Consider the following 17,584-nt stretch of genomic DNA (forward strand, 5'->3'; position numbering starts at 1 on the left):
TTGAATTGGTTCCCCTAACTAAATGTACAAAATCAGTGGTCAGCAAACCACTCCTGAAGGTTTTCATTCCAACCAAGCAAAAACACACCTGGTCCAACAAATCAACCAGCGATGGTAGTTCAGGTGATTGAGTAAGTCGTGTCAGTTGTGTTCTTGCTTGGAATGAAAACCTGAAGCCACAGCGGCCCTTCAATGGATCAGTTTGACACGCGCTTAGGCATTTCTAAGTTGGTAAAGTCATTGTAAAGATACCTCAAACATGTCCAGGAGCAGGACTGCCCCTAACTTGCATAGCTAGCCAGTTCTCACAAGAACCGCATTCAGATCACATGAAACAAACCATCTGACATTTGGGTCAGGTTAGCGTTTGAGACCACTGTTGGAAATTCTTTATAGTCAAGCAGATTATCTTTCTCCATTTCACTGAGGCCATTAATTTTCCCCCTCATCACACAATTGGAAATATGCAAAGTACCACATCTGACCATTATGCACAAACAATACACTGAAACAGAGAGAGATTGTGTGCACGTATAATTTAGTTCCAATGCCAAAAGGGGTAAAAAAATCGAGGATTTAAACAAGGTTTTCTTTATTTGACAGTGACAAGTCAGCCAACAGCAGCCTTCATGGTCAGAGTCACACCTAAAACTTCTGGAACTGCTTCTTGGCTCCAGCAGCCTTTGTCACTTTGAGGACGTTGAACCTCACGGTCTTGCTAAGCGGTCGGCACTCTCCGACGGTGACAATGTCTCCAACTGTGACGTCTCTGCAAAAAAACACCACAATCGAAGTTATTAATAGGAGGTGTTGGTACTTTGTACAACGATTTAGCCATGTTTGAGAAGGTTTAAAAGACAAGCTGCATCAGTGTTTGCCAAAGGCATTGTCGTCAGTGCTTCTTGAGCTTGGAAGACCATCGTGAGAAAAACATCATTTGCAGCAAGTTATGATCTACTTTTTTGGCTGAATAACATGAACTTTAAAAAAGTTACCTTTAATAAAACATTGTAGGTCATATACCTTTGATTAAAGGTCTGATTTTTTAATTAAACAAGATACCAAATTACAGCACTGTTTTCCAGAGATTTTGCATATATATATTCTTAATCATGTTTGGAAACAATTTGATTGTTCCATGAAAAACTGAATTAAAGGCAGGATAGTACCTGAAGCAGGGTGACAGATGAACAGAGATGTTCTTGTGCCTCTTCTCAAAGCGGTTGTACTTGCGGATGTAATGCAGGTAGTCACGTCTGATAACAATGGTCCTCTGCATCTTCATTTTGGTCACCACACCTGTAGATCACACACAAAGAAATTTGAATATCACGTTAATGTTGAACAGTGTTTTAGGGACATTGCAGTTGACTCAAAACTAGGCATCTTTAAATCGGATTGTCACTTCAATACATCAGTATTGCCATAAGGCACTGTCGTCAGAACCCAAAGGGCTTGGAAGACCATCGTGAGAAAAACATCATTTGAAGGAAAGTGACAAGAAATCAAAAAGGTTAGTCGTAAGTTACCCTGTAAAGACAGACACTGGTTCTGGCTTGAGTTGCTTCACCTGTACAAGGATATGTTGATGTGCAGTCAGGAAAATTTCTTTTGGCAGTAGAAATTGAAAAATTGTCTCAACAGCAAAAATGGAGGCATCAATACTCACAGTACCAAGGTGAACATTGTAACCTGAGTAAAGCACCACACACACGACTTTAAGTCTCTTAGCTTCACAGTAAATATCAAAAGTTTCAACAGCATGATCTGTGAATATGTTGCAGTTTGCACATTATATTGCTGGATTAAGATAATCAGAATTATAGTAGTTTGTATGCTTTTGAATGTTGATGTTTTTGTGTGCAGTTGTACTGAATTATATTTTATTATAAATGTAGCAGAGTGTGATGTTTAAATAACAGCAATATCTTTGTTGCAGCCCCCCAAGCCAGTATCAGTGGGCTAGTGTTTTCAGTATATTGTAAAATATTAAACTTACCAGAGAGGATACGGCCACGGATGGAGACATTTCCAGTGAATGGGCATTTCTTGTCAATGTAAGTGCCGTCAATAGCCTGGTGAAAACATTGATGTTAGTTTCATCATTCTACACATTCTGTAGCTATAAAACATGGACATATTTAATTCTAGTGACTGCATCAGCATTGCCAAAAGGCGCTATCGTCAGAACCCTAAAGGCTTGGAAGACCATCGTGAGAAAAACATCATTTGCAGCTAACAAAGAACATACGTTTTTTATGGCTTTCTGGACAATTCAAGTTACCTCTCTTGGGGTTTTGAAGCCCAGCCCCACACTCTTATGGTAGCGGGGGAGCTTTTCCTTGACTTCCTTGCCCCCATCAGCGACCAGAACACGCTTCTTGTTCTGGAAGATGGTGGGCTGTTTCTGATAAGCCCTCTCGGTCTGCAGGTGAAAGAGATCAAAACCTTAAAGCAGGAACAGTAACATTGCAATCCACATGTTCTTACACTGTGGAGACAAATTCACATATGTTTATCTATTAAGAGGTGGTCATTAACAGGTTTTGGTTCTCTGTTCAAAGACTTAGCTTTGTTTTAGGGGGTTGTTAAAATATAAGCTGCATCAGTGTTTGCCAAAGGCATTGTCGTCAGCACTTCTTGAGCTTGGAAGACCATCGTGAGAAAAACATCATTTGCAGCAAGTTGTAATCTACTATCTAATCAAGATATCTATAATAGAACACATAATGTAGGTAAAAAGGTTATGTGCCTCTGATAAAAAGTGTAATTTTGTTAATAAGCCTGATACCAAATTACAGCACCATTTTCCAGAGGTTTGCATGTATATTTTCGTAATTTGCAGCAGGTTATGGTCTACTTTTCTGGCTGAATAACTACAACGTTTAAGCAAGATACCTATAAGAGATATGTGGATGAGGGAGATAAAAAGTTAAAGACTGTGTGACCATAAAGCAGGAACCACGGAAACTTCGCAATCCACACTTTCATGGTATGTGAAGACACATTCACATAAAGCCACCACTCGGCCTCGCTTAACTAACGTCAGTTAGTTCAAGATTGACTTCCTCTTGTGAAAAACTTAAATCACAATTAGATGAGACAACAAATCGTTAAATAAATTAGGGGGGTGTTATGATGGGAATTGTTTGCAGTACATACATAGAAGGCAAGATAATATCCGGGAAGAGTTAAATGATAGCAGGCTGAGCTAACGGAGCTAGCATCCCGGCTAGTTTAACGTTACACGAGGGTACGAAGGATACAACAATTGACTGATATAAAAGCATCAAGTGCGGCTTGAAATGACTCAGGAAGGTGTACGAAGAGAACCTACAGGCAACCCGTTTAACATACCCCGCTAAATGATTTTCTTAAAGTGTATAAATATCGAATTAAAGTCACCACGCCGTTTTCTCCAACGTACTTGTGCATCCGCCATCTTTGCCTGCCGAGTCGTAAAGAGGCCTGTAGATGCGCGCGACCGACGGAAGAGCGGGAGGCACGGGAAATGACGTTTATAACACAAAAAAAAAGGCGAGGCTCCAGAAATAATAAATCAATAAACACATATGTTTAACTATTATACATTTAATCTGGGAGTGTCATCATACTTTTGAGTTCTAGGAGGAAAATTAGAACTGTTTCAAAATTCAATACAATGGCTTAATTAAATTGGAAGCAAAGGATGGATACATTGGATACAGGATAAATTTGGATTGTCAATTTATTGATTCTACAAGTAAAATTTCACATCAATAAAGCTAAATTTTCTAAATCTCGACCAGCCTTCAATCCCTTCAAAATTAAATTTCAGGATTATTTTTGAGTCTATCCAAATTATTAATAATACGAAAAGTATTTATACAGTTAATAAACTACCATATATTTTTTTCAATGTAATGTGATACATATCTTACCTTTCAATTCATTTTTTTTGTAATTATTTATTTACTTTATACTTAATGTTTTATTTTGTAATTCCTTTATCGTGTGTTTAAGTTGTTATTATTGTTTCTACATTTAGAAATACAGGTTTGGCGCTGTGTTTAATTCTGGAACAAAAGAAATGGTCATATATATATATATATATATATATATATATATATTTATATATATTCATATTCTGTTTCATTTGTCATATGACATATATCACTGTCCGGAAGCGCCAACGATCTAAACACACAACAAGATGGCATCACACCCGGGAGGAGGCGACCAAGGTACTGGCTAGCATCAGCAATGTGTTTTTAAATTAAATTGACTGTGACATTGTCGCCAACAATGTGGTATACATAGATAAACTCACTTTTTAAAAAATCTCTCTTGTTTTGTTGCTGTAGCTTGTTTGTAAGCTGAACTGTGGTTAGCAACATAGCTAACCTAAACGTTAGCCGTCTGTTAGCTCGCTTGGTTAGCTGATAGCAACATACAAGAGTGAGTTAGCAAATATGTTCGAACAAAACCGAAACATAAGTTAGATATCAGGAGGCTTCGTCATTTCACCCCGATATTGTTAAAGTTCCTTTGGTTTCTCCATGCTCGAAAGACGTCCAATATTATATAGCTACAGCACCATTTACTAACTTCGGCATACTGACTTAATTAACTTAACGTTAGTTCACAAACTGTGAGCATTATGTGCTGCCTTTGTCTACTGCGAATGTCTCTCACAGGGATATTTCAAAACAACCACAACGGATATAGAGAGTAAAGCACAGGTGTATAAATGCATTTATGAATAAATAATAAACAAAATATAATGATTTCTCATCCGTTATTTGAAGTGTGACATGATTGAAGTGACGGTAAACACACAGTTATGATAACCCGTTGTTAAACAGTATCAGCATTTGGATCATTAAACACTGGTCTTTGTGTTTCAGGCATTACTAAAGACCAGATACTGGAAGTAGGAGCTGTTTTGTTAAAAGAGTGAGTAGATGCTATTTAGTTGTGCTTCTTATTGTTAAACTGGGCATACGTGTCATATCATACTTAACTATTCCTCTGTATGTCCCTGTGTAGTTTCATCTACGAGCGGGTTCAGCGGTATGGAGGTGATAATACTGCAGTCACCAGAGCACAGCTGGGTGGAGGAGAGCTGTGTGACCCACACCACAAGAAGCTCGGCCAGTGTCTGCAGCAGATTGGAGATGAGTTGGATGGAAATGTAGAGCTCCAAAGGTGATCTACCTCTCTGTGTCATTTCCATCAAATTTCAGGCCTAAAGAATTATTAATGTATGGGATATTACCAGTAATAACTGCATAACTCGCTTGGCCCTAATACATAAATAAATGTGGTTTTCCCTAGGATGATGGATGACTCTTCACTCATTCCCACAAAAGACGTGTTTTTAAAAGTTGCCGTTGAGGTTTTTTCAGATGGAAAAATCAACTGGGGCAGGGTGGTTGCACTGTTCTACTTCGCCTGTCGACTCGTCATCAAAGTGAGTTGGGCTAGGTTAGCTCTGTTGTATCTCACCTCACTATAAAAACAAAACAAAGTTAGACATTATGGAACTAGAATTGAATAACAAATCCATAAGTCTGATGCATCTCCCATTCACACCATTTCAGGCTCTGGTGACCAAAGTTCCTGATATCATCAGAACTATAATCAGCTGGACCATGGACTACCTCCGGGAACATGTGATCAACTGGATCAGGGAACAAGGTGGCTGGGTAAGAAGCTAGCTAACAAATGCAGTTCAAACTCATAATGTATTAGTAATGTATCTTCTGCCCCTGATTGCTTGTGATGCCACATGCTAATATTTGAGTCTGTCGTTTATGATTTTAGGAGGGTATTCGGTCCTACTTTGGCACACCCACATGGCAGACAGTAGGAGTTTTCTTGGCTGGCGTTCTCACCACTGTTCTAGTCATTCGCAAGATGTGAGGGGTTTGTGAAACGCAGTCGTGAAAGATGGGAAGGAGTACGCCAGAGGGAATTTGGAAACAAGAGCATCTGAAAGAAAACCGAAAGTAGTTACGACAGAGTGAACAAGGTGAACAGTAAAGGTGTGTTCTCTTCGTTTCTGCCTCCCTCTCTTTTCCAAGGATTGGGAGTTGAACTGAACGCACTGTCGCAAGCACGATCCCTATGCCACTGATCGCTGAGTGAGTGGAGCATGATTACATGCACAGAGTTGGGGGTTGGACAGTTTGTCTACTCGGTACAGACAAAAAAGTCACGGCATTCTGTTTCCTGCCCTAAAAGATACGTGGACTGAAAATGTTTGAAAGTATAATTTCCTTATTGCTTTATTTTCATCTTTGTTTTATTTTTGTTCCACTCAGATTGCTTTTCTGATCCTCCCACTTCCCTCCATTCACCTCACCATGGCGTCTGTATGCTAGGGAATCCATTCTCATATGTATTTGTGAGTGTTAACTGGTGTAAATCTGTAATGATCTGCTGGCAATGAACGCTTTGGACGGTGGTTTTATCCATTAAATAAAAAGCAATATTTTTGCAAAAGAATGATTAGATTTACCAAGAAGATGGTAAAGACAAAGACTGTAGCACCTCAGACAATATTTGGGCCAACCAACCTTGAATAATTTGTCCCCATGAATTCACAGCTCAACCTTGTTTCAGTTGATAACAGATGTGCCACAGCAGGGACTTTTGTACAAATTTAATGTTTATGAGCTGACATTTCCTGTGGTCTGTGGGAGATGTCCTGCAGACACAGACAGCACTGGACTCCTCACAGATGCTTACCTCACTTCACATCTACGAAGTACTGTACATTTACTTGAGATATAAAAGCTGCAATCGTATCTACACAGTAAATGGCTTTTATACATTCTTCTCGTTTGTCAGTGCCTTGGTGTTTTTTTTTTTTTACTATGAAATCACTTTGATATTCTCAAGTTTTCACCGTTTTCTATCACATTTGTAAAGCTGAAATCAGTTTCCAGTTCCCCCCTGAAAATCTTTTTGCTGTGATCTTGCTTGTTGTAATATGGAAAATAAATCTGTTAACTCTGACTCTGGTTATGGATGTGTACAATAAGTGCCGGAATTGGGATTATATTTATGAAAAAATGATCTGATTATTACCAGTTACACTCCTAGAGCAGTGACACTTAATTTACATTGTGAGGTGGCCTGCTGTGCATTTTCTAATTCACAATGAAAATAAATCGATTCACACTGGGATATTTTTTTCTTACTTTGAATGTAAATAAAGAGCCAAAATGGATACAATAGCATTTAGAGCTTGTTCATGTTTTTTTTCTTCTTTGTTTAAAGTGCCAGGAAAGGATCCACAAGTCCCCAAAACTGAGAAAGTCAGGTCATTTGATAAAGAATTTCACAGAAATATTAATACCTTATAAATACTGTGCCTGAGTGCAGCTTCCCAGAGATGCTAGTATGGCTGCAGTTTTGAACTTAATAGCAGAGGTATTTCAGGGTACAATAGGATAAATGAGGTAATCTTGTGCTCAGATTCATGTCAGTCTGATAGTTAGCCTAGATGATACTGTAGCCTGTAGGATGAGCTTTGAGACGAAAGGGTTCATAATATGAGGAGCACAGGTAGGCTTAGTGAATGGAATGGTTATCTGTTTTGTAGATTTTGCTATTGCGTTTGCACAAGTGGGACATATGGCCCAAGGACAGGGTTAGAAGAAAGGTCAAGACAGTCACCAAAACCACTGAGATTCAACTTCAATGGCTCGTGAAAATCCACTGCAAATGTCATGGAAATCCAGGCATTGGTGTATTTTTAAATTGTCATTCAAAGGGATTTTTTAAAAATCTCACGGTAGAAGTAGAGTCAAAGTCAGAGGGTAATCAAATCATTACAAAGTGTTCTCCGCTGACTATGATTTTCTATGATCTGACCAATAGTGGTTTTACTCTGACTTGAAGTTCAGCAGACTGAAATGGTGTCCAAACAGCATTTATAACCTAGAAATGGCAATTAATATTGGTAAATAAATCAAATCCCAGAAAAAAGTCATTAGAATATAACAAAAATGCCCATGGTCATTGGGTGGAATTATTAACCTATTCATCAATATGGTATTACAGACCAGATTGTGAACTAAATTAATAATCGGCGTCAATAACGTGTCACACACTAACACAGCTTCAGATGATGTTTAATGACTCAATGTAAACATGCAATAAGAAAGGGTGCAACATGTAAACGTCACAGTGGTCAAAAGTTCAGTGTTTTAACTGAGTAATGAGCACTTTCAAGACAAAGAAACTACACAACAACCCTCCATTATGACATTTAAATCATGAGACATGTTTGTAAAAAAGGCAGTCTGGTAGACTTATTTTTAAAATACTTTGTATTCATGAAAGCCTGTGCACTGACACCAAAGGCAAATATTAGGCCATATGTAGGACGGTTAAGGTGACCCTGCTGCTGATGGACGGAGAGAGCGATGTGGGCTCTATCTCGTCTCAAGCACTCCGTCTCTGATCCTCCACCTCCAGGCAGGGCTGAAGTCTGGGGCAGGGACACAACTGAGCTCCAGACCGGACTCCTGCACCTCCTCATCGTGAGCAACCTGCTGGCCCTGTTGGGTTTCCAGGGTAAAAACCCTCTCAGAAATCTAAAAAAGAAAGACATACATACACATTAAAGAGGTGTAATCAAACTCTGAAACAGACTACCAGGAATAGCTGCCTTGACACTTGAGTGTGTGAGGATGCCCCTCACCTGATCACTGATTCCAGTGGCGATGTGGCCAACCTTCACCCTGCGCGCCTCTCTGATGCGAATGCTTCGCCTGTTGAAGTCTCTGATACAGACATCCACCCCTGCGACAAGATTACATGTTACAGTTTGTCGCTACATTAGATAGTTTAAAGGAAAGAGACGCATTCATGTTTTATCTCACCTTCAAAACAACAGGGTGGTGGCAGCTGCGTGGGACTCAGCAAATCCATACTGGAAACCTGCACATCGGGCTGACTGTTGTAGGAGAAGACGCCAGAGCTGAAGTCGTCTGCTGGGCTTAGGGACCAGCGACCAGAGTCCTGGAACGACAGGTTGAAAAAGAGGAACACAAACAGTGGGTCCGTTAACAATTTAGCCAAAATGGAACACCAGTGAAGCTCTTTGTTTAAATGGACCCCGTGTTGTTTTCTTCAGTATTTGGACAGGTAGTCTACAAGTTTTCAAAAAAAAAAAACACTTCCTAGACGTTATTTCAAATGCAATTTTCTGGGATATCTGAGATAACTAATAAGTCAACAACGTTATCAATCTAAACTGTCACAATCTCATCATGCTTGCTTTAAGGCTTAAATCTGGGATGTATAACAGCAATTAATACTTTGTTTTAACAATTTACACTACTTTAGATCTAGGTGTTGCAAGATAATGATGGCAATTAGACAAAGTGATGACTTGTGCCTTGATTGATAACTCATCCTTATTTACCAGTAATCAATTTCACTCTAACTAGTCTCCCTCTGCATAGTGTAAAGTCAATTAGAAATGTACTCTGTTGTGAATTTTGGGCTACCTTTTTGTCCCATGGTTCCCAGGTGGAATAAGGGTCACTGCTGAGACAAGACAAGAGCTGCTCCTGCATCTCAGCTGAGTGGAGCTGAGACAGACTGGTCAGGTAAAAGTCTGCAAAAACAAGCAGGAAGCAATGAGTCGAGTTCAAACATTCGACACGTGAAAGTAAGCAGAAGAGAAACCTCACCTTGCTCCAGTTTACGTAGCTCAAGTTCAGGCACGCTGGTGATCTTGTTGCCCCTCTTGTGGTTTGGATCAGAGATGAGCATTTGTGGACAGGAAGGTGAGTCTTGCTTTAACTCATTACAATCAGCATCCTTCTCTTCATCATCATCCTCATTATCCAGCTCATCTGTCTTACTCCCTGTTGTGATCACTTTTTCAACAGATTCTCGATGTTCATCCTCAAAGTTAACGCTGCCGTTGATGAGGTGCAGGGAGTCAGGAGGTTTGCTGGCGATATACAGGGGTTCTGTGTAGGGTCCCTTCACTGGGCTGGTGAGTCCTCCCACTGAAGTCACACAAACACAATACATTAGAGGGGACATATTATGATCATTTTTCAGGTTTATATTTTCTCCTCCCAAAAAAGCCCAGTCTGCTCTGATTGATCAGTGTTTCTGAGTTTTCCACATTCGTGCTCTTGGCGCCTCTGCACCATCATTACAGCCGGGGAATGACTGTAACGGCACTGTAGCAGCACTTTCTACCTATAATAGTATAGCTGTGACACCAAAACAGTACAGAAGTCCTGACTTCAGTGAAAAAAGACATGGAAATCTCACTCTTCACAACATGGGACCTTTAAGTCTTCAAAAACTAAAGGTGATGATTCATCCAATGGGGTTATTTCTTTTAAAAACCCTGCACTGCTTGCATTGGTATGAACACTTTGCAGGTTTAATTACCTTCTTTCAGAGCTCTGGCGGTTTTTTCTTTGAGGTTAGATGCTGATGCCCTCTTGGCTGGATCCTTCTGAAGTCCCGCCTTGATAACTTCAGCTGTGAGAGGTCTACAGTCAGGCGGGATCTCCCTTAGAGGCGGAGGCTCATTGGCAATCTGTAAACCATCGCAAAAGAGATTCAGTTAAAAGTCTGATGTGAATACTGTGACTGAACATTCGGCGATAAACGGCGTGAAGTATACCTTCAGGTAAAGTCTACAGGTGTAGTATCTTGTCCAAGGTTGATATGCATTGAGCATGTGCAGTAGCATACAGCAGCTGCTCCACACATCTGCTTTGGCTCCGCGGGGTTCCCCTTTTACAATCTCAGGGGCCATGTGGGTCTCTGTGCCCTTCATATCTGCATTTAATTACATGGGGAAAACAATTAATTAAGACACGGAAGTGAATAAGTCACCCGTCTTCTTAACTGAATCGCTGAAGTTACACAAGTATTTACCTTTGGACCCACTAAGGCTTTGTCCCTGATTGTCGAGTCTCTCTGCGTGTCCAAAGTCACACAGGAAGGTGTCTCTACCGTTCTCCGACAGCAACACATTGTCAGCTGTGGGAAACAAGTAGAGTCAATAATCTACTGCATTGGCACTAATTTCCATGACTCACTGCATACATACTGCAGTGTATTTATTGGATGACATAATTAGAAAACAGGGCAGCTGCACAAACACTTAAAAAGTCTCCAGACAAAGGAGCAAAAATAAGAGGGAAGTATGACGTCACAGAGGGACAGCTGTTGTAGAAAACACAGACTGCATGTGGAGTCTAGTAACAAACAGGTAGTAGATGAAGAGGTGTGGCATCACTGACTTGCTTTTCCTGAAGCATTACAGACACCAGGTGGCGCCTGAGCTGCAGCAGCACAAGCATGGTTGTCTTCCTGTTTCTTTTTTTTGTTGCTCTTCTTCTAACTTCTCTTTTTGTTTTTCTCTCTCTTTTTTATACTTCTTTCCACTTTATTTTCTGTTTTTCTGTTTCTGTAATTTGTTCTCTCTCTCTTTTCTTGCTCGCTAACTACTTCCTGCCCCCCCCCCCCCCTGTTTCGTTCTCCCTTTTCTTTCGTGCTCTCCTGATTCTGTGCACATGCGCCGCCACTAAAGAGCAGCGGTGAGTCACACTGTGGGAAATTCCCAGCCCGTCGTCTTCTCTCTGGCAGTCTGGTTTCACAACACAGGTGCTGAAGATCAAATCTACTGTATCTATGACACTTGTGTTCCACACAACAGCTGCACACAAAGACAAAATCCTCTGATGAGAACTATTTAGACCTATTCTCTCTGTTTGTTTCTGTTTTCCACAACAAGTAAAAGTCAAGCTGACACATTTAGTTGGACTGTTATTACTATTGTACTTCTTTGATCTGTGCAATTACTGCTGTTTAAACTCATCTTGAAATGTTTATGGGCTGATGCCAATATCTGATGTCTGAGCTTTTTTTGGTCTTAACATTTACAGTATACAGGACTATCATCAAGATGAAGACAGTAAAGAGACAAACATTTACATTTTCACCTATGTGTTTTTAGGGGGAAACAAACCCTAAATTCTTAGAAAATTACAATCACTAAAAGACTTTAAATTGCTTAGCTCTAAGGCTATCAATCTTAGATATAACAAACTAACGATGGCGGTTAACTTGAGGTTAAACCTAGCGGGTTCAGGACAAATTGAAATAAAGGGACTGCAGTAGATTTTTATCACAATCTTTTTATGTATGTATGTCTTTATAAAACTGACGGAAGGATTTTAGTTATGACTTAGATATAATACACATTCAAGAGATAAAATCGTCATGGGTGTTTTGAATTTTTTGTATAACTCGGATGATACTTGAACTTTAGTTTAACGGTTGTAAATACGTGAAAAAGAAGAAATATTCTGTTGTATAACGTACCTTTAATGTCTAGATGCACCACTTTTTTCTTCCGTAAGTACTCCAGTGCTGTTAAGACTTGTGAGTGATAGTGGAGACTTAGGTCCTCTGGCAGCCGGCCGCGCTCCGTTATCAGCTGGCCCAGGGAGCCTGGAATAACAGATAAGGTTAGAACAGGATAAAGACTGACAGATATCCCGTTACCAATACACATTGTCTCTTTTCTCTAATCTTCATTATTCTCATGTGTTTGCACTTAATTCATCACATCTCACTTAACAATTTCCACCCTCACCTTCAATCTCATCATCAGCAGTGAGCACTGGCAGAATGTACTGTTTAAAAGGCAGCAGTGAGGCTTGTTTACCAGATTTGTGGTCCATGAAGAGGACGACGTTAGGCCCCTCTCTGACCACTCCAAAGAGTTCCACCACACGAGGAGATCTGAGGGCACTCCACGCACCCACCTCCTCACTGCTGAACCTCTTCAGGGCGATCTGTGAGGAAAGGACGGAACAAAAGAATGAGCACATTTCAAAACTAAGCAGTGGGAAGAAAACTTGAAGAGGGTGATATGCTGCACGTTACCTTTTTGACAGCAAACTTGAAGCCTGTGTTGACATCTTGAGCACTGTGTACTTCACCATAGGAGCCCTCCTTGACAAACTGCGTCAGGACATACTCCATCCCTTCCTTGTATTCAGAGTCCACAGGCTGGATTTTCTGATAGAATAAGAGAGAATACGTCAGTTTGGTTGAACCACATTTTAAACCAAGAGAAAAAGTTGACTGACTTAAAGTGCAACGTACTTCATTGTAAAAGATTATTCCCTCAGTGGTGACAGAGTCAGCTGCTAAAAGCTCATCTTCCTCTTCTATTACATCCCTTTCCACATCTTTGAAAAAGGGCCCTGCATAGCACGGGTCCCCCTGACTGACGCTGCCTCTGAGGCCAGCAAGAGCCAGTGAACAGTCTCCCAGGCTGCTGAGGCAGTCTGAGTTGCTGTCCTGTCCATAGGAATGGAGACTGGAGATAGGGCCCAAGTTCAGAGGAGAGCAGCTGGAGCCTGTGTTGTAGATCTGTCGGCTGTAGACAGAAGGCCCTCTGTCCTGCTCTTCTGAGCTTTCGATGCTGCTACAGCAAGAAGACTCCTCCTGCAGGACACAAGCATAAAGCATGGTTGATCAGACTCCATGATGTTTACATTCTCAGGTGAGTTTGCTCAAGGGCTGAGCATTCAAGGCCATGAGAGGTGGCTTTGTCTGAATTCGGGTGATTCACTTCCACAACACAGGAAAGCTTATGTTTGCATGGGAATGTCTAGAGATCGGGCCAAAGAATGTGGCAATGTGGTCCTTGAAGATGATTCACAAGGAAAACACTGCAAGCACTCTGGGTTCTTTTAAGAAAACAAGAGCATACACTGTACAAATGTGCTTCTTGATGACATTTTCAATTGCTTTTCCATATGTTTCATAGGTGTTTCATATGTATGAACAATAAGCAGAGTTCTTACCAGGATTCGGACCAGAGAACTTCCACTCTCCTGTTCAGGGACTCCGGAGGGCATTCGATGTCTGTGTCGCTGTTTCTCCTTCTTCTTCTCTAATTTTTTCTTCCCTTTGCGCTTCTGTCTCTTCCTGGTCTTCTTTCTCGGGGTGAGCTGTGCCGTTGAGCTGCTTGGCTCCTGGATGGAGGCCGTGGTTGGGCACGCCACATTGTTGTGCTCTGAGGAAAGACTTAAGCAGAAGTATGGCAACAATGTCAATTCCAAACATGGTGTTAAAAGAATTCAGTATAACCTTTGTAAAGAAACATGAGGTGTGAAATGCAGAAGCAATGGAGTCGATGTGATGTTTTACCTGCTGGTCAAGCAGTTTGGGGACGGAACAAAGGCGCGTTCAAAGCAGGATGGACTAAACTCTTGGGAGTCCTGGGTTTCACCTGAGGAGAGTGCGGTGTGAATGTTAAACTCTCTGTCCAGGCATATTAATTTGATTTATTATTCAATATTAAATCAAAAAGGCATTCTTACATTCAGCTTGGGCAATGAAGGTTGAGGTCTTCAGTGGCGTTTCTCCCACTTGCTCGGCGGTCCCATGTGACAGGAGTTTATTTATCAAAGGGCTGAAACAGGCTATGTAGCCCATTTTGCTGTCCTTTCCCTCATCCTCCTCCTCCTCCGCCTCCAGGTCCGCAGCCGAGCAGGACGGGTATGACCCCTTCAGCTCAGTTTGGGAGGACCCTGAGAAGGGTGCTGTTGAGTTAAAAATCCTTTGCCTCACCGCCATTTCATCTACTGGATCTGCAGAGACACATCACAAGCAACTGCTAAGAAGGACAACTTTAATGTCAAATATTTGTAACAATAACTGATTATATACAGCGAAACCTCTATGCAGATCTTTTCTAAAATCTCCATTGTGTCTCAGAAAAAAAAAACACATTAATGGGGTTGACTGAACACATGCTGGCTGTGTTTCATTCCCAAGAGCTTATAATAGGGCTGCAAATTTATCTTCTGATTATTTTCACAACTCTTTGTGTCTATGAATGCTCTTTGAAAAAATTCTCACGGCCCATGTGGACGTCTTCAAATGTCATGTTCTCACTGTTGCAACTGTATGAGATCTTCACGGGACTATAACCGTATCAGAATATATCAGTTTCTTGGTATGACACAATTATCATGATTATTATCAGCTCCAGTAACCCTAAGAGAGGTTGTTTTTTTGGTTTGGCTATATTAATTGATACTTTTTACTTTTTCCACGCATGTAAATTAAAGAAAATGGCTAATGACATGAATAACGTTATCTTATTTCGTTTTCTATTTTGTTGGATATATTGCTGTGGTCTTTTGTCGATTTGTGTTTATTTTTTGTTGAATTTTACATGCTAGAAAAAATAAAAAAATACATTGTTTCCAATACCGTAAACAAGCAAATGTAAGCAGTATGATAATCGTCAATTTTCATACTGCTGCATGCCGTGAAACCCCTCAGCCGATATTGAACCCCTGAGATAAACATCATGTGTTTTCAAATTTGATTTAACTCTATACAAAATAATTGTATTTATTAGCAGTAATCAATTAACAACAAAGCCTAAAGTTAATTGTCATGTTTAATCTTTATCTAAGTAGGCTAAATGAGTCCTGATCAGTACTGTGCATGTGCAGCCATCAACAGAAAGGACAAGGAAGTGACATGGTTCACCCCCTAGCTACTTCCATCAACAGCCCCGGGAAAAAAAACATTCTCTCTACCAATTGCCCATTCGAGTTTAATTGCTTAAAAAACTACTAAAATGATTATTTGATTACCAAAATGTGGTTCAGTTTATGAATTCTTAAGTTACATTTAACAGTTAATTTAACAATGAATGCGATGACACATCTGTGTCCTTTACAAACGGCACTTTCATGTGATTATTACATTCAAAGTGATTGAACATTTGGCTACATGTTATCCAACACAATGTTACTACATCATGTCTGTACAGTTCAATCACACGCTAGTGACTGACTGACCTTTATAAATGTTGTAGTTAATGCTTCCTAAAACGCTTTGCTCTTTACGTAACAAAGGACTTTTTACTATCTGCTAATGTGAGTGTTAGTTCCTAAAAAGAAGAAAAACTGGACAGTGACCAAATCATGGTTCCTACAACTTTTCCAAACTCAAATTTAAGCACTTTTAAAGCATTTTAAGGTCCATTTCAAGCTTATCCAGCACCTCCGGCTGATTATTGCACTTCTTCATCACATTTAATTAGATATTACTGTGCTATAAACAACCAAAATTATGTTGCGTCACATTCTACAAAAGGATTACAAATGAAAGGGAACACTAAGTTTCATGTTTATATAGACTTGGCATCCTTTAGCCTAACCTTCAACAGTTTCAAGCACTTTATTCAAAATCCATGCACTTTCCAAACCTTGAAAACACCACATGAAGGTCAAGTGTTTGTGTCTCACTTTCAAGTTAGAACTTCTACTATCTTCTTTCTTTGTTTAGTATTTGATTCTTAATTTAGGCTAGTTATTAATGTTTTATTTGTTTACTTTCAAGGGCCTGAAAAGTTAATTTAGTCTTTTTCAGGATGACAAGTTGCAACCAAAGCAACAAAGCAGAAAAGCTCATATACTGGACTCAACTTAAGATGAGGTGTTTACTCTTGTCAACAGAAATATGCACACACACCCCAATGTAACAATGACAAGCTTTGTACTGTGGCTACATATTAATCCACTTCTTTATCACTTGTTTAAAGTTTAACACAACTGTGTCAAGAGCTTTCAGGATCCTGATGATCACTTGAACTGAAACTTTGAAAGTTTGCGGTGGGCAGATGAGACAGGAAACTCAACCCTGGCCTTGTTTTGACAGTTGCAACTGTGTCGTTAAATGCAAAAAAAAAAATGTCTTTCACTCAGATACAAAACATTAGGCCAGGCTGAATTTCCAATAAAGATTTGCACAATTGCCTGCAGATGTCTTGGAGGTTTTAATCGTCGACACATCTATGACTGTGAAATCAGCACACTCAGTCACTCTCCTTTCCTTCCAGCACTGGTTATATGCATTAAATGCAGTTTAAAAAGGCACAAACTGGAGCTACAGTTGAAGCATGTTGCATCAGTGTGTCCATTACACTTAACTGCAGCTTCTCCTTGTCACTTACACGTATTCTTGATAGAGGTCATACCAGAATTGATCCTAATATCTTGACTGAAACAACCTCATGGCTGCCAAATCATTTCCCCAGTAAGTTCTCCACATTCTTTATCTTAACAGTTCTTTCACAGTACTACTACAAGTAACAGTAAAGTTAAACTTGCACCAAGCTGTAGTCAAAATTCAATGAAAGCTGTTTAGTAGTCTTTACCTTGTGTGCCGACTTCATGCACTGCAATATGAACTAGAACAAAGCAATTAAACTGTCACTTCCTTCTTAAGACGTTGCCGGTGCTCTGAAAGCCCTGCGTAACACCACACCCCGATGAATTTACGTGGAAAGGAAATAGAGAAAAACCCACTGCAATAAACGCAGCCACAAAAACAACTCTGTGTATGTGTGAGGGAGAGGGGCGTGCGGACGTACCGACGGATGCCGATCTGAACTGCTCTCTCTCTCACGTGTATCCGCACTGAATAACCTGTCATCTACATTAGTAAAACTCTAGGTGCTGTGTTCTTCTCGTGTTCTGCGTTCCTCTTCTTTCGTGCTCTAATTCTC

The 17,584-nt window shown here is 40.2% G+C and overlaps 3 protein-coding genes across 4 annotated transcripts; 1 reads left to right on the forward strand and 2 right to left on the reverse strand.

Annotated features, from left to right (window-relative positions):
* Positions 1-575: 575 nt before the first annotated feature.
* rps11 (ribosomal protein S11) lies at positions 576-3,478 on the reverse strand. The gene is made up of 5 exons (XM_083931556.1): positions 3,428-3,478; positions 2,285-2,425; positions 2,000-2,075; positions 1,170-1,299; positions 576-769 (listed from the first exon to the last, which is right to left on the reverse strand). The coding sequence occupies exons 1-5, from the start codon at positions 3,440-3,442 to the stop codon at positions 646-648; spliced, it is 486 nt and encodes a 161-aa protein (XP_083787682.1). The 5' UTR covers positions 3,443-3,478; the 3' UTR covers positions 576-645.
* A 714-nt stretch (positions 3,479-4,192) lies between these two features.
* LOC310959490 (apoptosis regulator BAX-like) lies at positions 4,193-7,002 on the forward strand (the record flags this gene model as incomplete). Its single annotated transcript, XM_083930860.1, has 6 exons — positions 4,193-4,223; positions 4,887-4,935; positions 5,029-5,187; positions 5,317-5,452; positions 5,583-5,687; positions 5,806-7,002. 6 exons carry the CDS (start codon positions 4,193-4,195, stop codon positions 5,902-5,904), a joined length of 579 nt encoding a protein of 192 aa, XP_083786986.1. The 3' UTR covers positions 5,905-7,002.
* Positions 7,003-8,155: 1,153 nt separating this feature from the next.
* Positions 8,156-17,584, reverse strand: map3k14a (mitogen-activated protein kinase kinase kinase 14a). 2 transcript variants are annotated; one of them, XM_083930863.1, is made up of 16 exons: positions 17,450-17,584; positions 14,376-14,645; positions 14,203-14,284; positions 13,857-14,079; positions 13,150-13,494; positions 12,928-13,062; positions 12,707-12,836; positions 12,361-12,489; positions 10,909-11,013; positions 10,652-10,809; positions 10,414-10,564; positions 9,693-10,016; positions 9,507-9,616; positions 8,877-9,015; positions 8,696-8,796; positions 8,156-8,588 (listed from the first exon to the last, which is right to left on the reverse strand). In XM_083930863.1, exons 2-16 carry the CDS (start codon positions 14,629-14,631, stop codon positions 8,427-8,429), a joined length of 2,550 nt encoding a protein of 849 aa, XP_083786989.1. In that variant the 5' UTR covers positions 14,632-14,645; positions 17,450-17,584; the 3' UTR covers positions 8,156-8,426. The 2 variants fall into 2 exon arrangements, with proteins under 2 accessions (XP_083786989.1, XP_083786990.1); XM_083930864.1 differs by lacking the exon at positions 17,450-17,584 and adding an exon at positions 17,234-17,348.

This window comes from Echiichthys vipera, assembly GCF_963691815.1.
Source record: "Echiichthys vipera genome assembly, chromosome: 17".
Taxonomy (NCBI): domain Eukaryota; kingdom Metazoa; phylum Chordata; class Actinopteri; order Perciformes; family Trachinidae; genus Echiichthys; species Echiichthys vipera.